The sequence below is a fragment of the Hemitrygon akajei genome, chromosome 6 (assembly GCF_048418815.1).
Source record: "Hemitrygon akajei chromosome 6, sHemAka1.3, whole genome shotgun sequence".
NCBI classification, from domain to species: Eukaryota; Metazoa; Chordata; class Chondrichthyes; order Myliobatiformes; family Dasyatidae; genus Hemitrygon; species Hemitrygon akajei.
The window spans coordinates 183,618,309-183,643,130 of record NC_133129.1 but is presented as its reverse complement, the minus strand read 5'-3'; the positions used below and the strand labels follow the sequence as shown (position 1 = coordinate 183,643,130).

Here is a 24,822-nt window from a genome sequence, read left to right as displayed (position 1 = left end):
TGGATAGTTACATGCACTGGAAAGGTTTAGTAGGTTACGGCCAGGTGTACCATGGAGAGCATTCTAACTGGTTGCATTCTAACTGGTCTGGTAAAGTGGGGCCACAGCACAGGATCAGGAAAAGCTGCAGAAAGTTGTAAATTTAGCTAGCACTAGTTTCCCCAGTATCCAGGACACTTCTCACTGTAATTCATAGTTTTTATTATGTATTACATCATGCTGCTGTGACCAAACAACAAATCTCGTGCAACATGCCGGCAATATTAAACCTGACTCTGAACTAGTCTGGATGGGGCAGGTTGGGCAGCATGGACTAGTAGGACTGAATGGCCTGTTTCCTTGCTGTATGACTCAAGAACTCTACTCCATTTCACAATATCCAGGCAAATCCTTAACTTACCTTCAATACCCAGCCTGATCTTCTTCAGTCCTCGTTCTTTCAGCACAGTCTTAGCTACATCACGGTTCTCAATATATTTGAAGAATCGGTATAACTTGGTACTGTAAATTACTTGAGATGAGATAAGAGTCACATTATTATGGATGTATTCCAACAAGCAAACAAGTTCAAAGAAAATTAGAACATAGAATAGTACAGCACATTACAGGCCCTTTGGCCCACAATGTTGTGCCGACCCTCAAACCCTGCCTCCCATATAACCCCCTACCTTAAATTCCTCCATATACCTATCTAGTAGTCTCTTTGAAAATTTATTAACAAAGTACATATATGTCACCATATACTACCCTGAGATTCATTTTCTAGCGGGTATACATAGTAAATACAAAAAAACAACAGAATCATTGAAAAACTGCAATTACAAAAAAATACAAAAAAAACTAAATAATAATAAATAAGCAAACAATAAATACCAAGAACATGAGTTGTAGAGCCCTTGAAAGTGGGTCCATAGGTTGTGGAATCAGTTCAGAGCTGAGGTTCAAAAGCCTTATGGTTGAGGGGTAATAATCGTTCCTGAACCTGGTGGTGTGGGCCCTCCTTCCGAATGGCAGCAGTGAGAACAGAGTGGTGGGGGGCCACGATGATAGATTTTGCTTTCCTGTGACAATGCTTCGTGTAGATGTGCTCAATGGAGGGGAGGGCTTTAACCGTGACGGACTGGGTCATATCCAGCACCTTTTGTAGGTTTCTCCATTCAAGGTTATCGGGATTTCCAAGCAGGATGTGATGCAACCAGCCACATCTACAGAAGTTTGTCCAAAGTTGCTAGCGCACATCCACTCTTCCCACCATCTACCGAAGTTGCTGCCTCAAGAAGCTGCCATTGAAAAGCCCCACCATCCAGGCCATGCCAGCTTCTCGCAGCTTCCATCAGGCACGAGGTACAGAAGCCTAAAGTCCCACACCACCAGGTTCAAGTACAGCTACTTCCCTTCAACCATTCTGTTCCTGAACCAACTGGCTCAGCTCTAATCATTAGTAACACTATGACAAATCTGCACTTAAAATAGACTGTTCCTTTTTGTTCTCAGATAAAAGATTAGCTTTATTCATCACATACACTTGAAATCATACAGTGAAATTCATCTTTTGCATCAACAACCAACACAATCTGAGGATGTGCTGGGGGCAGCCTGCAAGTGTGCCATGTTTCTGGTGCCAATGTAGCATGTCCAAAGCTCACTAACCCTAACCCGTATGTTTTTAGAATGTGGGAGAAAACTGGGGGCACCTGGAGGAAACCCACGCAGTCACAGGGAAAACATACAAACTCTTTGCAGACAGCAGCAGGAACTGAATCTGGGTCACCAACACTGTAAAGCATTACACTAACCCCCTTATAAATTGTTCAAATTTGTGGTTTATTATTGAACAAACTAAGCACCTTTTTTCTCATAAACTGAAGGCTGAGTGGGGACTTGTAGTCTTCATTTTTTTTTAAATTTAAAGATGCATCAGGGTAACAGGTCCTTTTAGGCCAAAAGCCCACATCACCCATGTGATCAATTACTTTACTAATCTGTATAGCCTTGAAATATGGGAGGAAACTGGAGCACCTACAGAAAACCTACATGGTCATGGGGAGAACGTACAGACAACAGCAGGAATCGAACCCAGGTCACTTGCACTGAAATAGTGTTATGCTAACTGCTACGCCACATTTGTGTGATGGACTGGGCTATTCCTACAACTCTCTGTAATAAAAACAATAATTCCTGCTGAATTCAATACAGGCAAATTTGACAGCTTGTGCAGACAAAAGTATGTTGCATGTTACAGCTCGAGTATGAATTCCCCCCTCCAGTGTGGTTTGCTTTCCAGCCTGTCAGCCTTAAATTTATTTATTTTACTGAACAAGGACTGTCTTGGCAGAGGGCAGCAGGTCCCAAGCAAGACACCATCTGGTTCACAGCAGAGAATGCAATATGGATAATCAATCTTCAGTGATTAGCTTTTCTCTTGTAACTAACTTCCAGAGGCAAAGCAGCAATGGTCACGCTTCAAAAGGCCAGGGAAATCGATGGAGGACCAGCGGAAGGGAAACCATGAGCTCCAACGTGCATATTAGACTGTTTCATTAAAATGGGCCCTTTTTGTTTTTCTTTACTAGCCCTTTAGTCAAATTACGAATTATAAAGCTAAATCGTTTCATTGCATATGGTGTACTGTCAGTTATTTTGTGGTACTGATTTGTAACACGGTAACACATCACACAGCATCCACACAAACAGGAGGTTTTGCACCTCATTTGGTGGGGCCAGAGATCATCTTCCCTAGACTTACGCTGCCGACAGAACCCAAGGGTTACAACTAGAACAGCTTACCCAGCAATTGAAGCAATACCATTAACTGAAGATGCTTGCATAGAATATAGAACAGTAACCATTGTGCCAAAGCAATTAAATTAGTAATATAATGGCCAATTAAATCAATCCCTTCTGCCTACACGTTGTTCATATCCTTCCATTTACCTTATATCCATGTGCCTATCTAAACGGCTCTTAAAAGTCCCTAATGTATCTGCCTCTACCATCCATCACCTCAGGGAGTGTATTCCAGTCACCCACTACTCTCTGTGTAAAAAAAATTTGCCCTCACATCTCCTTTGAAATCACCTCTCGCATTAAATGCATGCCCTCTGGCATTAGACATTTGAACCCTGGGAAAAAAATAATGTCCGTCTATCTATGCCTCTCATAATCTTATAATCCTCTACCAGATCACTCCTCAGCCATCGCTAATCTACAGAAACTCAAGTTTGTCCAAACCTCTCATTATAACACGTGCCCTCTAATCCAGGCAATATCCTGGTAAACCTCTTCTGCACCCTCTCCAAAGCCTTGTATCCTTCCTATAATGTGACAACCAGAACTAGCTCGCTCCACTATAATTTGCGAAACTGCTTCAGTCACTGAAGTTCCAACATTCCAAACCCCTTCTTATCTTTCTGCAGTAGAATAGGGCATTCAAACCCTCAAATCGGTCACATTATTCAATGAGCAGTTCATCAGTAACCACATTTGTATCTCCATTTAACCTCAGTCTTCTACAAGGACATTTAATCGGCTACAGGGAACAATACAATTCAACAAGTAGTTCGAAAACTAGTGTACGGTTAATGATTATATACACAGTCCCTCATTTTCTCAGCTTGGTTCTCTCTCCTCCCCAATCTCTGAAGCCCTGATCAAGCTGGGCAAATAAGACCAAACATTCAACATAGAAGCAGAATTAAGCCATTTCATCATGGCTGATACATTTTCCATCCCAATTGCATTCTCTTGCCTTCTCCCCATAACCTCTGACACCCTTACTAATCAAGAACCCATCAACTCTGCTGTAACCTCCGCTATTAGGGCGCCATGGTAGCGCAGTGGTTAGTGCGACACTCTTAGAGTTTGGGACATTCCACAGTTCAGAGTTCAATTATGGCACTGTCAGTAAGGAGTTTGTATGTTCTCTCCATGAGCACGTGGGCTTCCTCTGAGTGCTCCAGTTTCCTCCCACAGTCCAAAGCTGTAATGACCAGTAGGTTTGTTGGCCATTGCAAATTCTGCCAGCAGTGGGCTAGTGTTAAAAAGTTGTGTTGCTGAGCGATATGGCTACTAGGGCCAGGAAGGCATGTCCAATGCTATACCTCAAAAATACAATAAATATAATGACTTCGCCTCCCAATTTGCTCAAAGAAAATCTTACTGCATGTTCTTGCACCTTACTGTCTTCCTGTACTACACTCTCTATGTAACCATAACAACTTATTCTGCATTCTGTTATTGTTGCCTTTGTTCTAACTCAATGCCCAGTGTACAGATCTGATCTGTATGAACTGAATGCAAGATCTCAGTACATGTGACAGTAATAAGCCAATTCCAATTCCATCAGACAGGGAGAGAGTGAAGTGTTTAGGACAGTCAAACAGACAAAAGCACAGGCACAGAGAGAGACACACTGATGCTCAGTTATGTAGAGAGGATATTTCCAATGGTGGCAGAGTCCAGGACCAGAGGACACAGCTGCAGAATACAAGGTTGTGCCTTTAGAATGGAGATGAGGAGGAATTTCAGAGAGTGGTGAATCTGTGGAATTCATTGCCACAGAGAGCTGTAGAGATCAAGTCATTTGGTATATTCAATGCAGAGATTGATAGGTTTTTGATTAGTCAGGGCATCAAAGTTTACGGAGAGAAGGCAGGGGAATAGGGTACGAGAATGATAATAAATCAGCCATGATGGAATAACAGAACAGACTTGAAGGGCCAAATGGCCTAATTCTGCTCTTACTAGAGTCTTCTGGTTTTTACACCTTGGACTAGGTTTTCAGAGTCAAACTCAAGCCTAGCATGTTCACACCCGGAGTTGAGTTAGTTACTGAGGGCATCTGCACAAAGGAACTGAGGTAGTGACACTAATCTAAGTGTATTAGGCACATCTAACTGCTGGCACCACATAAGTTCAGCAACAGCTTCCTATCACATCATTCCAAAGTACGCTTTCAAAGAAGCTTAAGGAGACCAACAACCAAGAGTTTAAATTTCAAAAAAACTGAATACAGGAAAACAAGATCACCCTAAACCAAGGACAAAATTGCAAACAGAATTAGGCAGAGCAAATCAGCATGTCACTGAATAACTGTGCCTCAGAGTGAGCTCTTAAGGGTGAATAATAATAAGATTAATATTATTGTGATAATCACCTCCAAGATCCTATAAGTACAGGTGACCCTTGCACTCCTACAGAATGGGCTTATACATCACACGTGTCAGGAAGTATGAGCTTAAAAAACAAAATCATGTTGATTTATCTACTCCATACAACCCCCTGCCCTCTAACCTGTCAGCCACACCCCACATGCACACAAATACCATGAAAGCAAATTTTACTCTGCATCTCAAATTCGTGAATTCTGTAAGGGCAAATTTCTGTAACTGAAATGTCACCTGTACATAACATCGCCAACTTACTTTGTGAGTATTCTTCTCCCATCTGTGGTGGATACTCCTCATCCCAGTCGACTACATCATCATCTGTTAAGACTACAATATGGCATTCTCGGTCGCCACTCTGAGCACTCGCCACCATCAGTGGAAGAATCATTTCTTCCAGGTAAGATTCGAACTGCTTGCGGGCACCATCATTGGAGAGCTCATGCATTAGAGCACCTGAAAGGCACAACAAAAAAAAAACCCAGCCAGTAAGCACCTCACACAGAAACCAGAGGCTCAGGCCATTTACATATCAACTTTCAAACCAGTGCGGAGGAAAAGACTACTTAAGCTTAATCTGTAATTCAATAAGATCACTGTAGATCAGAATCTGAATCAGGTTTAATATCACTGGCATATGTCCTGAAATTTGTTGTTTTGCAGCAGCAGGACATTGCAATAAATAATAACAAAAACTGTAAATTGCAATAAGTAGCAAAAGGTTCCTTACGGTTGTTATAGCCGGGTGTGGCAATGGGGATAAGCTCCCACTACCTATTAAATGCTCCCAATGGTGAGCATCTCAAATAGCCTCTGACAACCAGTCCAGCTCCTGGCCTTTACGTGTGGCTTACTTACTAAGCCCGACGGAACCAGGAGGAAAAGTAGATTACTGGTGGATAGAGCTCATCAGCTGTGTTTAGCTCATCTCGGAGAAGGAAAACTCTGGCGTCAAACCTTCACTGGCTTGCAACTACACCCACTTATGGAGAAGGCTTCAGGTGTAAACGCTGAGGAAAAATCCGGAGCTAGAGTCCCCAAGGGAGTCGTGCATTGAATTCATTGCTGACTGGCAACTCTTGCATCGCTGCTGGTGACAAAATACATCAGTCCCTACCATTCCCTTGGGTGCTTCAAGCGTGCGGAGAGGGGGAGCTTGCCACATAGACAGCATCTTGCTCTCCATATTGTACTGCCCTGGTTTGCATATCTAGACAGCAAGCATGGTTGACCCAGACTGATGGAGGCCTCACTCACTTATAAAAAAACAAATTAAATAAGTAGAGCAAAAGGAAAGGGAAAAGAGAGGGAAAGTGTTATTGTAACAACGAATCCACAGTACGTGCCCGTGCTTTTCCACCAGAGTGATCTCTACTGTACACGTTGACTGCTCAGTGCAATAGTGCGATCACTTGAGTCGAGTATGATGCTCTCCTAAGGGGTTGTCTATTGGTGGATCCTCAGGTATCTGTAGAGGCCGATCTAGGATCTACATAACCATATTAAGATCAGATCAGGTGAACACAAGCGTAGCACAGTTATGCAGATTATCAACCCAAGCTTCTCTCATCTCACACAAACTCAGGTTGATGTCATTAAAGTAAATGACAAACCCACGTGGTCATGGGGAGAACATACAAACTCCTTACAGACAGTGGTGGGAATTGAACCCGGGTCGCTGGTGCTGTAGGTGTTACGCTAATTACAATGCTGCATGCTGCAAGTAACTGTCAAGGATAACTCTGTTGCAAAAAGTCATTTTGAAAATAAATCAGAAATGTTTAATGTTTGCATTCAGTCAGGAATCACAAAGAAGAATCAAGTCTACACAGAATCTAACCCCTCAACTTCCTCCTCCTCCTCCTCCTCCTCCTCACTAGTTCAATGGTGGGAGATCAAAGGACTATGAATGGGTTACTCTTTGGAAGAGCAGCCAGGCTTCTCAGCAATTATAGCATGGCAGCAGGCCTTTCAGCCCAACCTGTCCATGCTAACCACAGTGCCCATCCCCAACTTCCTGCATTTGTCCAACATTCCTCTCAGCCACATCCCTCTATGTATCTACCTTCTTGCTTCTTAAATGATACCCATTGGACCTTGCAGAAACACCTTCCTCTGGCAGCTCATTCCATGTACTCACCACCCTCATGTTCTTCAAACTCTATACAATTTGGCACATTCTGCATCACTTCAATGCATACTGGTCATCCCTATTGCAGATACAGTGCTTATAAAAATTATTCACCCCCCTTGGAAGTTTTCATGTTTTATTGTTTTACAACACTGAAGCAGATAGAGATCTATCCACACAGGCTTGAGGCTGTAATTGCTGCCAAAGCCGCATCTACTAAATACTAATTGGAAGGGGGTGAATACTTAAAGCAGTCAATTATTTTGTGTTTTATATTTGTGTAAAGGGGATTTCTTCTTTTTCTTTGTTACTGTGTATGTAATCAAAATGGCTTCTTTGTTTTGTTAAAAGTAGAAATGCTTCTTTGTTGCGAGAGAGTGCTGGAAGCTTGTTTGGGTTAAAATTTACTGATAACGAGAATTGTGTTCCTTTGTAAACCAATTGGGATTAATGTGGTTCTTTCGTCTGAGTCTGTAAGCAATTGTTGGCGGGCTTTTGGGGAGATCGGCGCGAGGGGGTGAGAGAGAAAGGACGCGATGCTGTAAACTGGGCGAGGAATGGACCCGGGGGGGGGGGGTTCCGAGGCCAGGAGGTACCCCGAGGAGAGGAGACGAAGATAGATGTGTTTGGTAGACCACTTCGGATGGTCCTGAGCTGCGAGTCGAGGAGTTCGGAGGGGGTCGAATGGTGGCCAGAAGACTTCAGTAATTGTACCCGACGGTTCTAACCACGCCACCAGCCCGCCTACTCAAACTTCCAACCAATCCCTGTCGCTTTCCCTCAGCCAAGCACTGCCATTCACCCAACAACTGAGAGCTCCGCTCCGCCCACGCCTCCGCCCCTTTAGGGCTGGACATTATTCCAACAACCAGGCGGAGCCTACCACTGCTGAAACATCCCAACCTGTCACTCCTCACTCTCCGAACAGTGCCAACAACCCATGGTCCCACCACCATTTCGTCAACACTAGTCAGAACTCGAACAACGCCCTCTGGGGCACCAACAGCCACCCCACCCAACACACATGCAGTGATAACCAGCAATCGCACACCCGCAAAGGCACACCAGCTCTTCGCCACAGACATAATTTAAAGAGGGCGATCACACAGCTTCCACAGAAATCAATCCCGGATGAGCACCCCACAATGTAACCCCCTCCGAACTCTTCGACTCGCAGCTCAGGACCATCCGAAGTGGTCTACCAAACACATCTATCTTCGTCTCCTCTCCTCCTCTCCTCGGGGTACCTCCTGGCCTCGGACCCCCCCCGCCCCCCCGGGTCCATTCCTCGCCCAGTTTACAGCATCGCGTCCTTTCTCTCTCACCCCCTCACGCCAATCTCCCCAAAAGCCCGCCAACAATCGCTTACAGACTCAGACGAAAGAACCACATTAATCCCAATTGGTTTACAAAGGAACACAATTCTCGTTATCAGTAAATTTTAACCCAAACAAGCTTCCAGCACTCTCTCATAATAAAGAAGCATTTCTACTTTTAACAAAACAAAGAAGCCATTTTGATTACATACACAGTAACAAAGAAAAAGAAATCCCCTTTACATTTGTAACTAATTTTGATCACTTTGTGAAGATCTGTCTTCACCTTGATATGGAAGAGTTCTTTTCTGTTGATCAGTGTCAAAAAAGCCAAATTAAATCCACTGTGATTCAATGTTGTAAAAAAACAAAACATGAAAACTTCTAGGGGGTGTGAATACTTTTTATAGGCACTGTAAACATTTGGATATTCAAATTCAGCCGAAAGACAGTATGTAAAATTATGAGTGGTATAGATAGGGTAAATGCTAACAGGCTTTTTCCACTGAGATTGAGTGAGACTTTAACTGTGTGGGAATTTCTTCACTCAGAGGGTAGTAAGAGTGTGGAATGAACTGACACCGCAAGTGGCGGATGTGGGGTCGATTTCAACAATTAAGAGAAATTTGGATAGGTACTTGGATGAGAGGGGTATGGAGGGGTATGGAGGGCTATGGTACAGGTGCAGGTCAATGGGTCAAGGCAGATTAATGGTTTGACATGTACTAGATGGACGAAAAGAGCCCGTTTCTATGATGTAGTGTTTTATGACTAACTCTGCCATGGCCAGTCCCAAGAGCAGCTGCAAAGTAGGATTGGGCATGGGGCTAGCAACTCCATCCCATAAAAATGCAGAGCTACAAAAATGCCAAAAGGTCCAAAGAGCTTCTTCTAGAAGATGTGTGAAGTCAGGTGGTGAAAGTGAAAGCCACAGGGTCAATCAACCTTCAGTGCAAGACAGACGACTCTGGTGATCTACTGTCCGTGGCCTCTGCCCCATAGAGTGAATTTTCCTCTTTGGGGGGAGGCGTTACGTGCCTACGGGTTTCGTTTACTGTGAGTGTCACCGTATGTGACACCTGAATGAGGTGGGACTATGATATCAGTATAACAAGCTGCGACAGACCGCTGGGATTTTCAGTTGTAAGCAGAGGCTTTGGACTACAAGCTGCCAGTAAGGAGCTTGTTTAAAAATGGGTAAAGTCTGATACTTTCCCATGCCCGAAAGATTGGATTGATCAACGGCACACCATGCATTGGATGTGTGACTGTCACTTCATATAATCTGTATGTGGATTTTTGTTGGAATATCCTGTGGGACCACGGTTGTTAACCCTTACCTGGATTTGGGTGTGTAATGTGGTAACCACTTGGAAGAAAGGATATTTTGTGACTGTCACCTGGTGTGTGGCCAAGTGCTTAAGACTTTGGGCTGGCGATCTGAAGGTCGTTAGTTCGAGCCTCAGCCAAGGCAGTGTGTGTGTCCTTGTGCAAGGCTCCTGTGGCGGTTGGTGCAGTATGGACAAGACATTTCGACGGATAAAAACTTCGGCGACTGTTACTTCGTTTACCCAGTGTGGAACCTGTGGAATCATTCGTAATTGCCTTCTCTCTACATTTTAACGTGGATTTACTAATCTCTCCCATCACTTATTCCATGGATTACTAGACCTTTCTACTTTGCCATCTGAATTTTAAGACTTAAATAATTGTTCCTAAACTTGACTGTTTGGGAGCCACACACACATATACACTCAATACACTGTTAACTTCTGTTTATTTCATTTATTTCTCTACATTTTGAGTAGATAGTAATAAAGATCATGGTTTTTAACATTGAAACCTGACTCATTGTGTAATCTATTGCTGCTGGTACGTAACAGACTTAAGAAGAAGACATGTTCTGTGACTCTATGAATGTACGTATGACGGACTCTCAAGGAAATATTGAAACCCACAAAGATTTCAGGAGAACCCAAGGGAGAAACTTCTTCACTTAGAGTGTGTGCGAGTGTAGGACGAGATGCCAGTGGAAATGTAGATGCAGGTTTGACTGTAACATTTAACAGAGGTTTGGATAAGTACATGAATGAGAGGGGTATGAAGGGCTATGGTGCAGATCAATGGGACTATGCAGAATAATAGTCTGGCATGGGCTAGATAGGACATTTCTGTGCTGTAGCACATCAGTAGTGTGAACACTCAAGTTGGGTACGAAGTTCGCCAAAGGGGATGTTTATGGGTGGGTCCTCAGGTGGCCGTTGAGGTGATCCGAGATCCACATATTCTGCTGCAGTTTGGGCAAGAGTAAGTGGTGGTGGTGGTTGGGTCTTTTGGCTGTTCAGTCTCTCCTTTAGCAGCTGCCGCTTGTTCTCTGTGGCACAGCGGAGATCGCTCTCACGTAGTGTAGCTCACTCTACTGTACATATAGCACTCTATGACCATGACTTACTGAGATCTCTGCATTTGATGGTACTGTAGTCAAAGGAGATGCAGAGGTAGTCACAGGCTTCCCTCAGTTCAGGAATCGAGATCCCATCTGGACAGCGGATGATCCCCGTCTTGTAATAATCCTGGAAAAGTAAACATTTAGTATGGTAAGTGAAACCGAAGGTAACAAGATTTTGCTGTTAGTGCCTGATCAAAAGATGCAAGAACCCACAGGCAACAGCACTAAAAGCCACAGGCACGGAGGGGATGACATCTGAATTGCAAAACTGCTGTCCCAGTTTCTGAACAGTCCATCAACCTTGAACACTACATCACCACACAGAAAGTGCTGAAGGAACCCAGCAGGTCAACCATCGATGGAAGGGAATAATCAGTCAATGTTTTGGGCAGAGACCCCTCAGCAGGACTGGAAAGGAAGGAGGAAGGGGAAGAAGGATAAGCTGGCAGGTGACAGGTGAGTCAAAAGGGGGATGAAGTATGAAGCCTGGAAGTGATAGATCGAAGTTGTTAAGAACTAGAGAATGGACCATCTTATGGTTTATTTATGTATTGGACTGTACTGCTGCTGCAAAACAACAAACTTCACGACAATAAACCCGATTGAGTCTGATATGATTCTCTCCTCCTCCACCTGCCTAGCATTCCCTTGTCCCTCTGCTCACCTGGATCCACCAATCTCCTCCAGCTCTTGCTTCACACCCCTTCCCTTTTATTCCGGTGATCCGTCCTCTATCTATAGTATACATGAAGGACCTTGACCCGACATAGTGACAGCCTGTTCCCCTCCATAGATGCTGCTTGACTCTCTGATTTGTTCCAGTTTCCCGTCCGTGTGATTGTATTTAAAATCAGTAAATTGATTTATTATTATCACATGTACCAAGGTACACTGAAAAACTTTGTTTTGCATGCCGTTCATATAGATCGTTTCATCACATCAGTACATCCAGGCAGTACAAGATGAAGCAATAACAGAGTAAAGTGTTATAATTACAGAGAGTGCAGTGCAGGCAGACAGTGCAAGGCCATAATGAGGTCAAGAATGCATTTTATTTTACTAGACGACAGTTCAATGGCATTGTAACAGCAAGAGAAGTAAACAATTTTAATTGGAAATGAGATTGGTTTATTATTGCAACATGTACCAAGATACAAGGAAAAACTTGTCTTGCATACTGTTCATACAGATTAAATTACACAGTGCACTGAGGTAGTACAAGATAAACAGTAACAGAAAGCAGAATGGAGTGTTGCAGTTACAGAGCAAGTGCAATGCAGGCAGACAATAAAGTCCAAGGTCAGAATGGAAACTCTGTTGAGCCCAAGGGAAATCTAATGGTGTGTTGCTAGTCCCACAAGTCATCTTTCAAAGTCAATCTACTGCAAAGAGAAAACTGATACCAAATGTGGTTTACAGATAATTAGTCCATAAGACATAGGAGCAGAATGAGGCCATTAGGCCAATCAAATCTGCTCTACCATTCCATCGTTAACTTATTATTCCTCTCAACCCTATTCTCCTGACTTCTGCCAATAACCTTTGACACACTGACTAATCAAGAACCTATCCACCTCTGCTTTAAAATATACCCAATGAATTGGCCTTCACAGCCATCTATGGCAATAAATTCCACAGATTCACCGCCCTCTAGCTGAAGAAATTCCTCCCCATCTCTATTCCAAATGGACACCCCTCTATCTGAGGCTGTGCCCTCTGGTCCTAGACTACTCCACTATAGGAAACAACCTTTCTATCTTCGTCAGGAGTTTCCCTTGGTTATTGGTTATGTAGGAGTCCACGGCATAAAAAAAGGTTGGGAACCTCTGATCTAGGCCTTTCAATATTTGGTAGGTTTCAATAAGACCCCCCTCTCATTCTTCTTTACTCCAATGAGTACAGGCCGAGAGCCATCAAACGCTCCTCACACATTAACCCTTTTATTCCCGGAATCACTCTTGTGACACTAATATGTCTGAACGTGTCTACAATTTTCCTTACTTTCTTGTTACTGTGATTGATTTATTTACTATGTTTAATATTGAAACAGCCTTTGTAAATGTCACACTGCAGTTACATTGCCCTACCAACAGATGGAGTGCCAGGAGAAGACAGCTCCACCAACCTCAGGCAGAGCTTTGATCCCGCATTGCTCTAGCACCAAAAGATGGGACTACTGACTTTACAAATTTACCTCGTCATGGCCCTGCACCTTACTATCTATCTGCAATGCACTTTCTCTGTAGCTGTAACACCATTCTCTGCACTTTGTTATTGCTTTTCTGTGTGCCAAACCAAGATTTTCACGGTACAGGTTTAAGTTTATTGCCATCTGACTGTACATATACACAACCAAGCAAAACGACAATCCTCCAAACCACAGTGCACCCACAACATATATCAGACTCACAGCACATAAAAACAAAAATAAATAAGTTAGTAAAATATAATTCAAATTGCATGCAGCACAGGTTAACAGTAAACAGCTCGCTGGACATAGTGATGAAACTTCGGTGGTGGCAGGGCATTAGTCTCAGCCTGAGGGAAGAAGCTGTTACCCAGTCTGGCAGTCTGAGTCCTGATGCTCCTGTACCTCCTTCCTGACGGTAGTGGGTCAAAGGGATTGTGGGATCCTCAACAATGCCTCAGGCCCTTTGTCTGCAATGCTCCTGGTAAATGTCACAATTAGGAGGGAGGGAGACCCCGGTGATCCTCTCGGCTGTTTTAACTATCTTCTATAAGGTCTTGTGGTCTGTTGCTTTGCAGCTTCTGAACCACACAATGATGTAGCCAGACAGGACACTCTCAACTGTGCTGTTGGAATGGGGGCGGGGAGCCTTGCGTCCCTCAACCTCCTCAGAAAGTGTAGACGTGTTGCGCCTTCTTGACTTGTGAGGAAATGTTGTAGGTCCAGGTTAGATCATCCATTATGTGCACACCAGGGAACTTTGTACTTTTCACTATCTCCACTGCAGAGCCAGTGATGTACAATGGAGAGTGGTTGACTTCTACCCTCCTGAAGTCCACAATCATTTATTTTGTCTTGTCCACATTGGCACTCAGTTTGTTGTTCTCCCACCTCTCCACCTCCTCACTGTATGCCGATTCATCACCGTTACTGATGAGGCCAACCACAGTAGTATCATCAGCAAAGTTGATGATGCTGTTTTGAGCCTAATCTGGCCATGCAGTCATGCATCAGCAGTGGTCTGAGCACACAACCCCAGGAGCACCAGTGCCCAGTGTGATGGAACTTGCCACGTTGTTGCCAACTCGTTCTGACGGGATCATTCCGTTAAGAAATCCAAAATCCAGTTACAGAGAGGGGTTCTGAGTCCCAGCAAGGACAATTTACCCAGCAGCCTGAAGGATGATTATGTTAAGCACTGAGCTGAAGTCAATGAACAGCATCCTAGCATATGAGGCATCATTTTCTAGGTGGAACAGACAGAGCGGTGGGCTGAGGCTATGACATCATCAGTGGACTGATTTGAGCAGTAGGTGAGCTGAAAATGCTCCAGTGTATCATTTTATTTGATCCCTTACCAATTGTTCAAAGCACTTCCTGATTGGTGAAGTCAGTGCCACAGGGCAGTAATTATTTAGGCCTGTTACCATTGTCCTCTTGGGTACCAGAACGATAGTGGTTGCCTTAAAGCCTACAGGGATGTTCGCTGGTCCACAGAGTCCCTCAACACCTGACCAGGCACGTTGCCAGACCCTGCAGCTTTGTGTGGGTTTACCATGGCTAGGATCCTCCTCTCCTTGGCTGCGGCTAGACAGGCTATCTGTTCCTCAGAAAGAGAGGGGCTTTTGCTCAATGCCACACCATTCATAGAAGGCATTCAGGCCCTCAGTACAAGTGGTGTCACTATCACTAAGGGTAGACATGCAATCTGTTGTGGTTTGTATATCTTGCACATGTGCCAGGTGTCACAAAGGTGGTTGTGAATTTTTGGTGAGTACTCGCACTGTGTCTTCCTGTTTGCTCAGGAGTGTGTGACTCTTGCAAACCTCAGAGTTGTCCTGTTCCCCCCCATCCGAAGCCTGAGCGATGCACAAACTTCTACAGCCTGGAATGGGATCTTGAAGCCACATTTCTGTCAAGGCGAGTGTGCAACAGTTTCTTAGCACCCACTGATTCAGACGCAGACATAAATAATCCAGTTTATTTTCCAGCAGTTGGACATCAGGGAGTAGAATCGACAGGAGAAGTGGCCTGCAGGGAATTGCTTCAAGTATCACTTTAATTCGCTTATTACACTTCTGTATTCGGGCGCACCACTTCTCACTGTCGTTTCCCCAAGTAGTTGGAGTAGACCGCGGTGCAGTGAGAGCTCACTCCCTACATTAGTCCATAACTAGGCAGCACCTTCATTATTTCTCTCACTAGAAAGGCAGACTTGCAGATTTTAATGTTCATAACATTGAGTAGTATTTTTAGTCTAAGAAAAGATGAGCAGGAAGAAGTTCACCGCTGGTTGGAGCCAGCGTTGCTGCCGCATCTGTGCGTGCCACCACCTTGTGACATCAATCGGTACATTTGACCCTTTTACACATGCCAACAATAAACCAATTTACCCATTATAAATACAATAAGACTGACAGGAAGCACATGCAGCAGTCTAAAGATAAGTCAGATTTATTATCACTGACATATAGTATGTTGTGAAATTTGTTGTTTTGTGGTTGAAGTACAGTGCAAGTTCCTACTAATTATAATAAACAACAAATACATCTCAGACATGGTTGTTGCAAAATAGGAGAAAATGTAATGCACGAGATTCTGCGGATGTTTAAAAACTTCTAACAGGGACTTCAACTAACGGCATGAACCATTCTCTTCCAGTACAGCAGGCTGCTGTTGGATTAGTCAGTACCTAACTGCATGCAGAGGATTGTGAACCTGAAAGCTTACATAATGAGAGAACATAAGGTTAGACACAAAAATGTCAAGATAGGCATTAATAAATGATCAAAAACAAAAGTACAGGATGTTTCAGAGTTCAAAGTAAATTTATTATCAAAGTACATATATGTCACCATGTACAACCCTAAGAAGCACAGACAGGGTGGACAGTTAGGAGTCTTCAGGGAAGAAACATCAAATACCAGAATATGTGTACCTAAAGTTAGATGGGAAAAGTTTATAGAAGTTGTGAGGAACACACACAAAATGCTGGAGGAGCTCAGCAGGCTAGGTAGCATCTAGAGTACAGTTGCCGTTTTGCACCTCAGATTTTTTAATTTTCTCTCCATTTAGAAAATAGTCAACCCTTTCATTCATTCTACCAAAGTGTATGACCGTACACTTCTTGACACTATTTCATCTGTCACTTCTTTGCCCATTCTCCTTGTCTAAATCCTTCTGTAGACTCTCTACTTCCTCCAAACTACCTGCCTCTCCACTTATCTTTGTATTCTCCGTAAACTTTGCCACAAAGCCATCAATTCTGTCATCCAAGTCATTGACATATAATGTAAAAGCAGCAGCCCCAACAGAGACTCCTGTGGAACACCACTAGTCACCAGAAGCAAACCAGAAACACTCCCCTTATTCCCACTCTTTCCCTCCTGCCTATCAGCCACTGCTTAACTTATTAAGCAGCCTCGTGTGAAGCACCTTGTCAAAGGCCTTCTGAAAATCCAAGTATACAACATGCATCAATTTTCCTTAGTCTATCCTGCTTATTTCTTCAAAGAATTTCAACAAATTTGTCAGATAAGATGTTGACCCTAGTCAGACCCCACTTGGAGTACTGTGCTCATTTCTGGTCGCCTCACTACAGGAAGGATGCGGAAACCATAGAAAGGGTGCAGAGGAGATTTACAAGGATGTTGCCTGGATTGGGGAGCATGCCTTATGAGAATGGGTTGAGTGAACTTGGCCTTTTCTCATTGGAGCGCCGGAGGATGAGAGGTGACCTGACAGAGGTGTACAAGATAATGAGGGGCATTGATCGTGTGGACAGTCAGAGGCTTTTTCCCAGGGCTGAAATGGCTAGCACGAGAAGGCATAGTTTTAAGGTGCTTGGAAGTAGGTACAGAGGAGATATTGGACAAGTTTTTTTTACGCAGAGAGTGGTTAATGTGTGGAATGGGCTGCCGGCAGCGGTGGTGGAGGCGGAAACAATAGGGTCTTTTAAGAGACTCCTGGATGGCTTCATGGAGCTTAGAAAAATAGAGGGCTATGGGTAAAGCCTAGGTAGTTCTAAGGTAGAGACATGTTCAGCACAGCTTTGTGGGCCGAAGGGTCTGCTTTGTGCTGTATGTTTTCTATGTTCTATGTTCTAGATTCCCCCTCATGGAAACCATACTGACTATGGCCTATTTTGTCACGTACCACTAAGTACCCCAGAACCACAGCTTTAACAATCGACTCCAACATCTTCCCACTGTTAGGTCAGACTAACATTTCTAGTTTTCTTTCTTCTGCCCCTCTTCTTTCTTGAAGAGTGGAATGAAATTTGCAATTTTCCCATTCGTCCAGAATCATGTCAGATTCAATTAATTCTTGATCCATCTCTTTCAGAACCCTGTAGTGTAGACCATCTGGTCCAGGTGACTTACCTACCTTCAGACCTGTCTGTCTTCCAAGAAAATTCTCTCTGGTAATAGTTCACTGACTTCTGCCCACTGACACCCTCGAACCTCCGGCATACTGCTAGTGTCTTCCACAGCAAAGACCGATGCAAAATATTTATTCAGTTCACCTGCCATTTCCTTGTCCTTCATTACTACCACTCCTGTATAATTTCGCCTCTCTACACTTTATGTATGTGATGAATCTCCTGGTATTCTCTTTAATAGTATTGGCGAGCTTATCTTCATATTCCATATTTTCCTTCTTTATGACTTCAGAACCATAGAACATTACAGCACAGAAACAGGCCTTTTGGTCCTTCTTGGCTGTGCCGAACCATTTTTCTGCCTAGTCCCACTGACCTGCACCTGTCCCATATCCCTCCATACACCTCTCATCCGTGTACCTGTCCAAGATTTTCTTAAATGTTAAAAGTGAGCCTGCATTTACCACTTCATCTGGCAGCTCATTCCATACTCCCACCACTCTCTGTGTGAAGAAGCCCCCCCAATGCTCCCTTTAACTTTTCCCCCTTCACCTTTAACCCATGACTTCTGGTTTTTTTCTCCCCTAGCCTCAGTGGAAAAAGCCTGCTTGCATTCACTCTATCTATACCCATCATAATTTTATACACCTCTATCAAATCTCTCCTCATTCTTCTACGCTCCAGGGAATAAAGTCCTAACCTATTCAACCTTTCTCTGTAACTCAGTTTCTCAAGTCCTGGCAACATCCTTGTAAACCTTCTCTGCACTCTTTCAACCTTATTAATATCCTTCCTGTAATTAGGTGACCAAAACTGCATACAATACTCCAAATTTGGCCTCATCAATGTCTTATACAACCTCACCATAACATTCCAACTCTTATACTCAATACTTTGATTTATAAAGGCCAATGTACTAAAAGCTCTCTTTATGACCCTATCTACTTGTGATGCCACTTTTAGGGAATTATGTATCTGTATTCCTAGATCCCTCTGTTCTACTGCACTCCTCAGTTCCCTACCATTTACCTTGTATGTTTTACCTTGGTTTGTCCTTCCAAAGTACAATACCTCACACTTGTCTGCATTAAACTCCATCTGCCATTTTTCCAGCTGGTCCAAATCCCTCTGCAAGCTTTGAAAACCTTCCTCACTGTCCACAACACCTCCAATCTTTGTATCATCAGCAAATTTGCTGATCCAATTTACCACATTATCACCCAGATCATTGATATAGATGACAAATAACAATGGACTGATCCCTGTGGCACACTACTAGTCACAGGCCTCCACTCAGAGTAGCAATCCTCCACTACCACTCTCTGGCTTCTTCCATTGAGCCAATGTCTAATCCAATTTACTACCTCTCCATGTATACCTAGCAACTGAATCTTCCTAACTAATCTCCCATGCGGGACCTTGTCAAAGGGCTTACTGAAGTCCATGTCGACAACATCCACTGTCTTCCCTTCATCCACTTTCCTGGTAACCTCCTCGAAAAACTCTAATAGATTGGTTAAACATGACCTACCACGCACAAAGCCATATTGACTCTCCCTAATAAGTCCCTGTCTATCTAAATATTTGCAGATCCTATCTCTTAGTACTCCTTCCAATAATTTATCTACTACTGACATCACACTTACTGGTCTATAATTTCCCGGATTACTTTTAGAGCCTTTTTTAAACAACGAACAACATGAACTATCCTGAAATCCTCTGGCACCTCACCCATAGATACTGACATTTTAAATATATCTGCCAGGGCTCCTGCAATTTCAACACTAGTCTCGTTCAAGGTCCAAGGTAATACCCTGTCAGGTCCTAGGGATTTATCTACTCTGATTTGTCTCAAGACAGCAAGCACCTCCTCCTCTTTAATCTGTATAGGTTCCATGACCTCACTACTGGCTTGCTTTATTTCCATAGTCTCCTTGCCAGTTTCCTTAGTAAATACAGATGCAAAAAACCCATTTAATATCTCCCCCATTTCTTTTGGTTCCATACATAGCTGATCATTCTGGTCTTCAAGAGGATCAATTTTATCCCTTACTGTAGAAGCTCTTTGGATTATCCTTCACCTTGACTGCCAAAGCAACCTCATGTCTTCTTTTAGCCCTCCTGATTCCTTTCTTAAGTATTTTTTTTGCACTTTTTACACTCCTCAAGCACCTTATTTGCTCCCTGTTACCTAAACATGTTATACATCTCTCTCTCTCTTCTTTATCAGCGTTCCAATATCCCTAGAGAACCAAGGTTCCTTATTCTTATTCACTTTATCTTTAATCCTGACAGGAACATACAAACTCTGCACGATCAAAACTTCTCCTTTGAAGGCCTCCCCCTTACCAATCACATCCTTGCCAGAGAACAACCTGTCCCAATCCACACTTTTTAGATCCTTTCTCATTTCTTCAAATTTGGCCTTTTTCCAATTTAGAACTGTTATGACCTCGGCCCCCTCCTTTGTGAGAATCGCAAGAGCCCTAGTCAAGGGGGGGTCAACTGACCCAAGAGGGAGACGTGCGGAAGATCACGTTCTCCCGAGAAGCAGAATAAAGGCGACATTGACTATTGTCTCATGGAGACCACGTGAAAAGCCCTCGGGCAAAGGGGGCTGGTTGAGAGAGAGATCGCATCACCTGCAATCTGATTGACACCTGCGATCCCGTGAAGAAGTATAAAGGAGGGTCTGAGGGGGGGACAACCCTCAGACGCACCAAGGAGACACCAAGGAAACACACGAAGGAGAAACGCTAGAAATCCTGCGACAGCGTTTTAATAGCTACAGCCGGTGGTGGGGTCGTGTGCGTCCTTCCCTTGCCTGGGATTGGCGACTTCACCACGGAAGACGGCCTAGCTACAGGGGAAGGCCACCGATGAGCGTTCATTCCCCAACGAGGCTCTGACAAACTGAACTACTCCAGGTTGGAAACCTGATCGGGTAAACTCTTAAATCCCTCTCTCTGTCTTTCTAACAAAAGTGCACCAACGCAACACTTCCGCCGGCAACTAAGTGAAACTGCCGTGATCTAAAAGACTTTTAGATATCCAGCGAACGATATAAAATCTACATTACCCCTAGACGACGATCGAGCTTGTGTTTTGAATGTTTTGTATTAACCATACGTTTGTGCCCCTTTTTGAATAAAACGTTTGAAAATAGTAGCATCCGACTCAGCTGATCCCGCTATCTTTGCTGGTAAGTTACCTGGTTACGAGGTTACGTAACAAGTGGGGTTCTCGTCCCGGATTTGAAACCAAAGGGGAGGGTCAGTGAATCGGGCTGTAAGTCAAACTTAAATCTGGTTACGCAGGTAGCCAGACAGGAAACCAGCAAAGATGGATGTGGATGAATTTATGAGAAACCCGACGGTAGAGACGCTAGGGAAGGCTACAAAATCAGACTTGGTAAATTTGGTGCAGGCGTTAGACCTCACAGCGGTGAAGCCAGCACTGAAAAAGCAGGAAGTGCGAAGGGTCATACAACAGCATTACGTTGGGAAGAAGGTGTTTGCAGCTGAGGATTTGGAAAATATCCCCGAAAAGAGATTAGCAAGTGGGACAGATCAGGCAGAGGTGGAGAAAGCAAGGTTGGACCATGATCTTAAAGTAAAGCAGCTAGAAGCAGCTGAAAAGGCTTAGGAAAGAGCTGCAAAGGCAAAGGAAAAGGCTGAGGAAAGAGCTGCAAAGGAAAAGGAAAAGGCTGAGGAAAGGGAGCATGTGTTCAAACTAAAGGAATTAGAGATGAAACGGGGTCATGAGCTCCAGCTAAAGCAGCTAGAAGCAGAAGAGAAAGAGAAACAAAGGAGCCATGAATTGGAGCTGGACAGGCGAAAGCAAGAGCGAAGAGCTCAAGGGCAAGAGAGAGAGGAGGGGTTTGATGTTAGTCGGGCGTTGAGGTTAGTCCCCCCGTTCGAGGAGACGGATGTTGATAGTTATTTCTTGCTTTTTGAGAAGGTGGCAGTGAATCAGAAGTGGCCCAGAGAGCAGTGGGTGGCGTTGTTACAAAGTGTGTTACCAGGGAAAGCACAGCGGGTATATGCCGCGCTGCCCCCGGAAAGGGAAGGGAGTTATGACCAAGTAAAGGAGGCCATTCTCCGAGGTTATGAGTTAGTACCTGAGGCGTATAGACAAAGGTTCCGAAATTTAAGGAAAGGGTGGAATCAAACATATACCGAGCTAGCCCATGAGAAGGGTGTGCTCTTGGATCGCTGGTGCACCGCGGAAAAGGTGGCCGAGAACTATGGGTGTATCAGGGAGTTATTTTTGATTGAGGAATTTAAAGGTTGTGTTCCGGAAGAGATCCGAATGTATTTAAATGAGAGGACGAATCAGTCCATCTCAGAGATGGCTAGGTTCGCAGATGAATATGCCCTAACCCACAAGACAAAGTTTTCCTCGCCAAAAAGTTTCCCGAGAGACCGTCGGAACGGCAGGGAAAGCCCGCCGGCTGAGGCGGAGATCCCGCCGGGAGCTAGCAGAAAAAGTGAGGATAACAGACAGGAAACCTGGAGACCCCCTGGTCTAACCTGCTTTAATTGTGGGAAGGTGGGTCATATTGCATCTAAATGCTTTGCTCCAAGAAAGGAGCCAGAGAGAGGGAAAGCAGCGATTCCTATCGGGTGTGCAGTGGTAATCAGAAAATCGGCAAGAGGGTCCCAGGGGAGCAGAGAGCGCGAGGGGTCGGAGATTTATATGTCACACGGAACCGTGTCTGTGAGGAAGGGGGACCCGCCTATCCCCGTACGGATTTGGAGAGACACGGGGGCGGAGCTATCATTAATTAGCCGTAACGTATTACAATTCGGACCTCCGACGGGTGAGGTAGCCCTGAGAGGAATAGGAAAAGGGACAGAAAGGGTGTCTTTGCGTAGGGTCATTTTGAATTGTGAGCAAGTGTATGGATCAGTTGAAATGGGGGTGCCATCAGAATTCCCGAGAACTGATGTGGATGTCCTCCTTGGAAACGATTTAGCAGGAGGAAAAGTTTGGTCAGCCATGACTATGACCCGCCGACCGGTGCGTGTTGAGGCCCCGCCCATAGAGTCCCCGAGCTATCCCGCATGCGCGGACACTCGCAGCTGTTGAGAACCGCAGCTGTTGAGAACCGCAGCTGAGAAAGCGAGCAGTTTAAAATTGACTCAGACGTTTTTACCGACCCTGTGCCACGAGGGTTTCGAGGGCGGTAGAACAGGGAATAGTAACGTACAAGGGGGTAGGGGAGAGAAGGTAGGTCTTTCCTTAACGAAGAAAAAGGTCCTCGAGGTAGGAAATAAAGATGAGAAATGGATAAAGCTGTTAAAAGGTCCAGAATTGGACATGGTTGATCTGTCTGGTTTGGCAGAATTGTTTGGAGAAGTTGAGAGTTCTAAAGGTGTTCCTGATGGTCCCGAGAGTGAAATGAGGGCAGTCTTAGAGAGGAAGGGTATCCTTGCTGAGGAGAAGTCAGCTGAAATGGCCGAGGAGGTTGTTTCAGCTCGCAGGGTTGTGCCTTCCCCAACAGGGGGCTGCCTAGAGAGTAACTGGAAGGATCGGGGGACGTTAGAATGTGAAAAAGGTACGGGTGTTGAAAGCCTGGAAGAGGCCAATGTCCAGTTTGAGTGTGTCCAAGATGGGGACGCACGTGGTGCTGAACCTAGTCACGGAGCTCAGAAAAAAGCTGAGGTATTTGACTCAGCTGGACGAGACGGTCGTCCTTTTGGAGCAGATAGACTTGGTTCGGAAAAGAAAGGGTTAACCTTGAGGAGTGCGAGTCCCAAGAGGGTTGTGCTGAGGGGAGTGTTCAGAGTTAATGTGGAGTTTATGAATGGGGAGATAACTGTTGTTGTGGGGGAGAACGGTAAATCTGTAGTTCCCAACTCGAAGGGAAAAAGGTTAAAGTCTAAAATGATGCCTACGCACCGATTACAGGTTGATTTGGAATGTAAAGGTGCCTCACACGCTACTGTTATCCAAGAAAGCGCTGCGAGGAAGCCGAAATTTAAATGCGGCCAGGGGGAAAGGTTCGCCCTGAAACACATCAGCCTGTATGGTCTTGGCAGAAGGGCTAACTACCTGGGTGGACGCGGAGTTAAGAGAATAACCCTTGTGGGAAGGAAAGGCGGGAGAGTACCTTGCCAAATTACTCGCAGTCCCCACGGGGGGACTCCCCGGGAAAAGGCGATGGGTAATAGAAATGCCCTTTGTAAATCACAACGCCGGTTGTACGGGTTCGCGCCAAAGCCTGTGAATAATAAAGACCACCCCTTGGGAGACCTGCCGGTGAAATACCACGACCGAAACGATTAGTATTTGTATAAACTTTTGTAGATGCACCTAAGCTAAGATCACACCTCCTTAGTTATGTTGCTGAAGAAAGCAAATAAATAAGGTGGTTACTGAGCTGAAGTTTGATGCTACCAGACTTTAGTATGGCACGTGAGGTTAAGGTATTAAAGAAAGGGGCACTGTACTTGTTACCTGTTTAGATACTGACTTGAATGTATAACGGTAGTACTCTGTGAAGAGAAAAGCTTGTGTAGTATGTAGATTCAAAAAAAAAAGTCCTGTACCAACCTGTTTTTAACCGCTGGTAAAAAACCTGCTATGGGGGGAGGTGTTATGACCTCGGCCCCCTCCTTTATGAGAATCGCAAGAGCCCTAGTCAAGGGGGGGTCAACTGACCCAAGAGGGGGAGAGACGTGCTGAATAGACACAGGAAATGGGAGAGAGAGAGGGAGACGTGCGGAAGATCACGTTCTCCCGAGAAGCAGAATAAAGGCGACATTGACTATTGTCTCATGGAGACCACGTGAAAAGCCCTCGGGCAAAGTGGGCTGGTTAAGAGAGAGATCGCATCACCTGCAACCTGATTGACACCTGCGATCCCATGAAGAAGTATAAAGGAGGGTCTGGGGGTGGGGGGGGGGGACAACCCTCAGACGCACCAAGGAGACACCAAGGAAACACACGAAGGAGAAACGCTAGAAATCCTGCGACAGCGTTTTAATAGCTACAGCCGGTGGTGGGGTCGTGTGCGTCCTTCCCTTGCCTGGGATTGGCGACTTCACCACGGAAGACGGCCTAGCTACAGGGGAAGGCCACCGATGAGCGTTCATTCCCCAACGAGGCTCCGACAAACTGAACTACTCCAGGTTGGAAACCTGATCGGGTAAACTCTTAAATCCCTCTCTCTGTCTTTCTAACAAAA

The 24,822-nt window shown here is 44.7% G+C and overlaps 1 protein-coding gene across 4 annotated transcripts in view; it reads right to left on the bottom strand.

Moving 5' to 3' along the window:
* Positions 1 to 24,822, bottom strand: part of btbd10b (BTB (POZ) domain containing 10b) — a 113,463-nt gene that overhangs the window by 1,786 nt on the left and 86,855 nt on the right. For all 4 annotated transcript variants that reach the window (XM_073049906.1, XM_073049908.1, XM_073049907.1 and 1 more), the window contains 3 exons: positions 11,065 to 11,185; positions 5,424 to 5,621; positions 401 to 511 (listed from right to left, as the gene is read on the bottom strand). In XM_073049906.1, the coding sequence (XP_072906007.1) occupies positions 401 to 511; positions 5,424 to 5,621; positions 11,065 to 11,185 (430 nt within the window). The remainder of the gene's footprint in view (positions 1 to 400; positions 512 to 5,423; positions 5,622 to 11,064; positions 11,186 to 24,822) is intronic.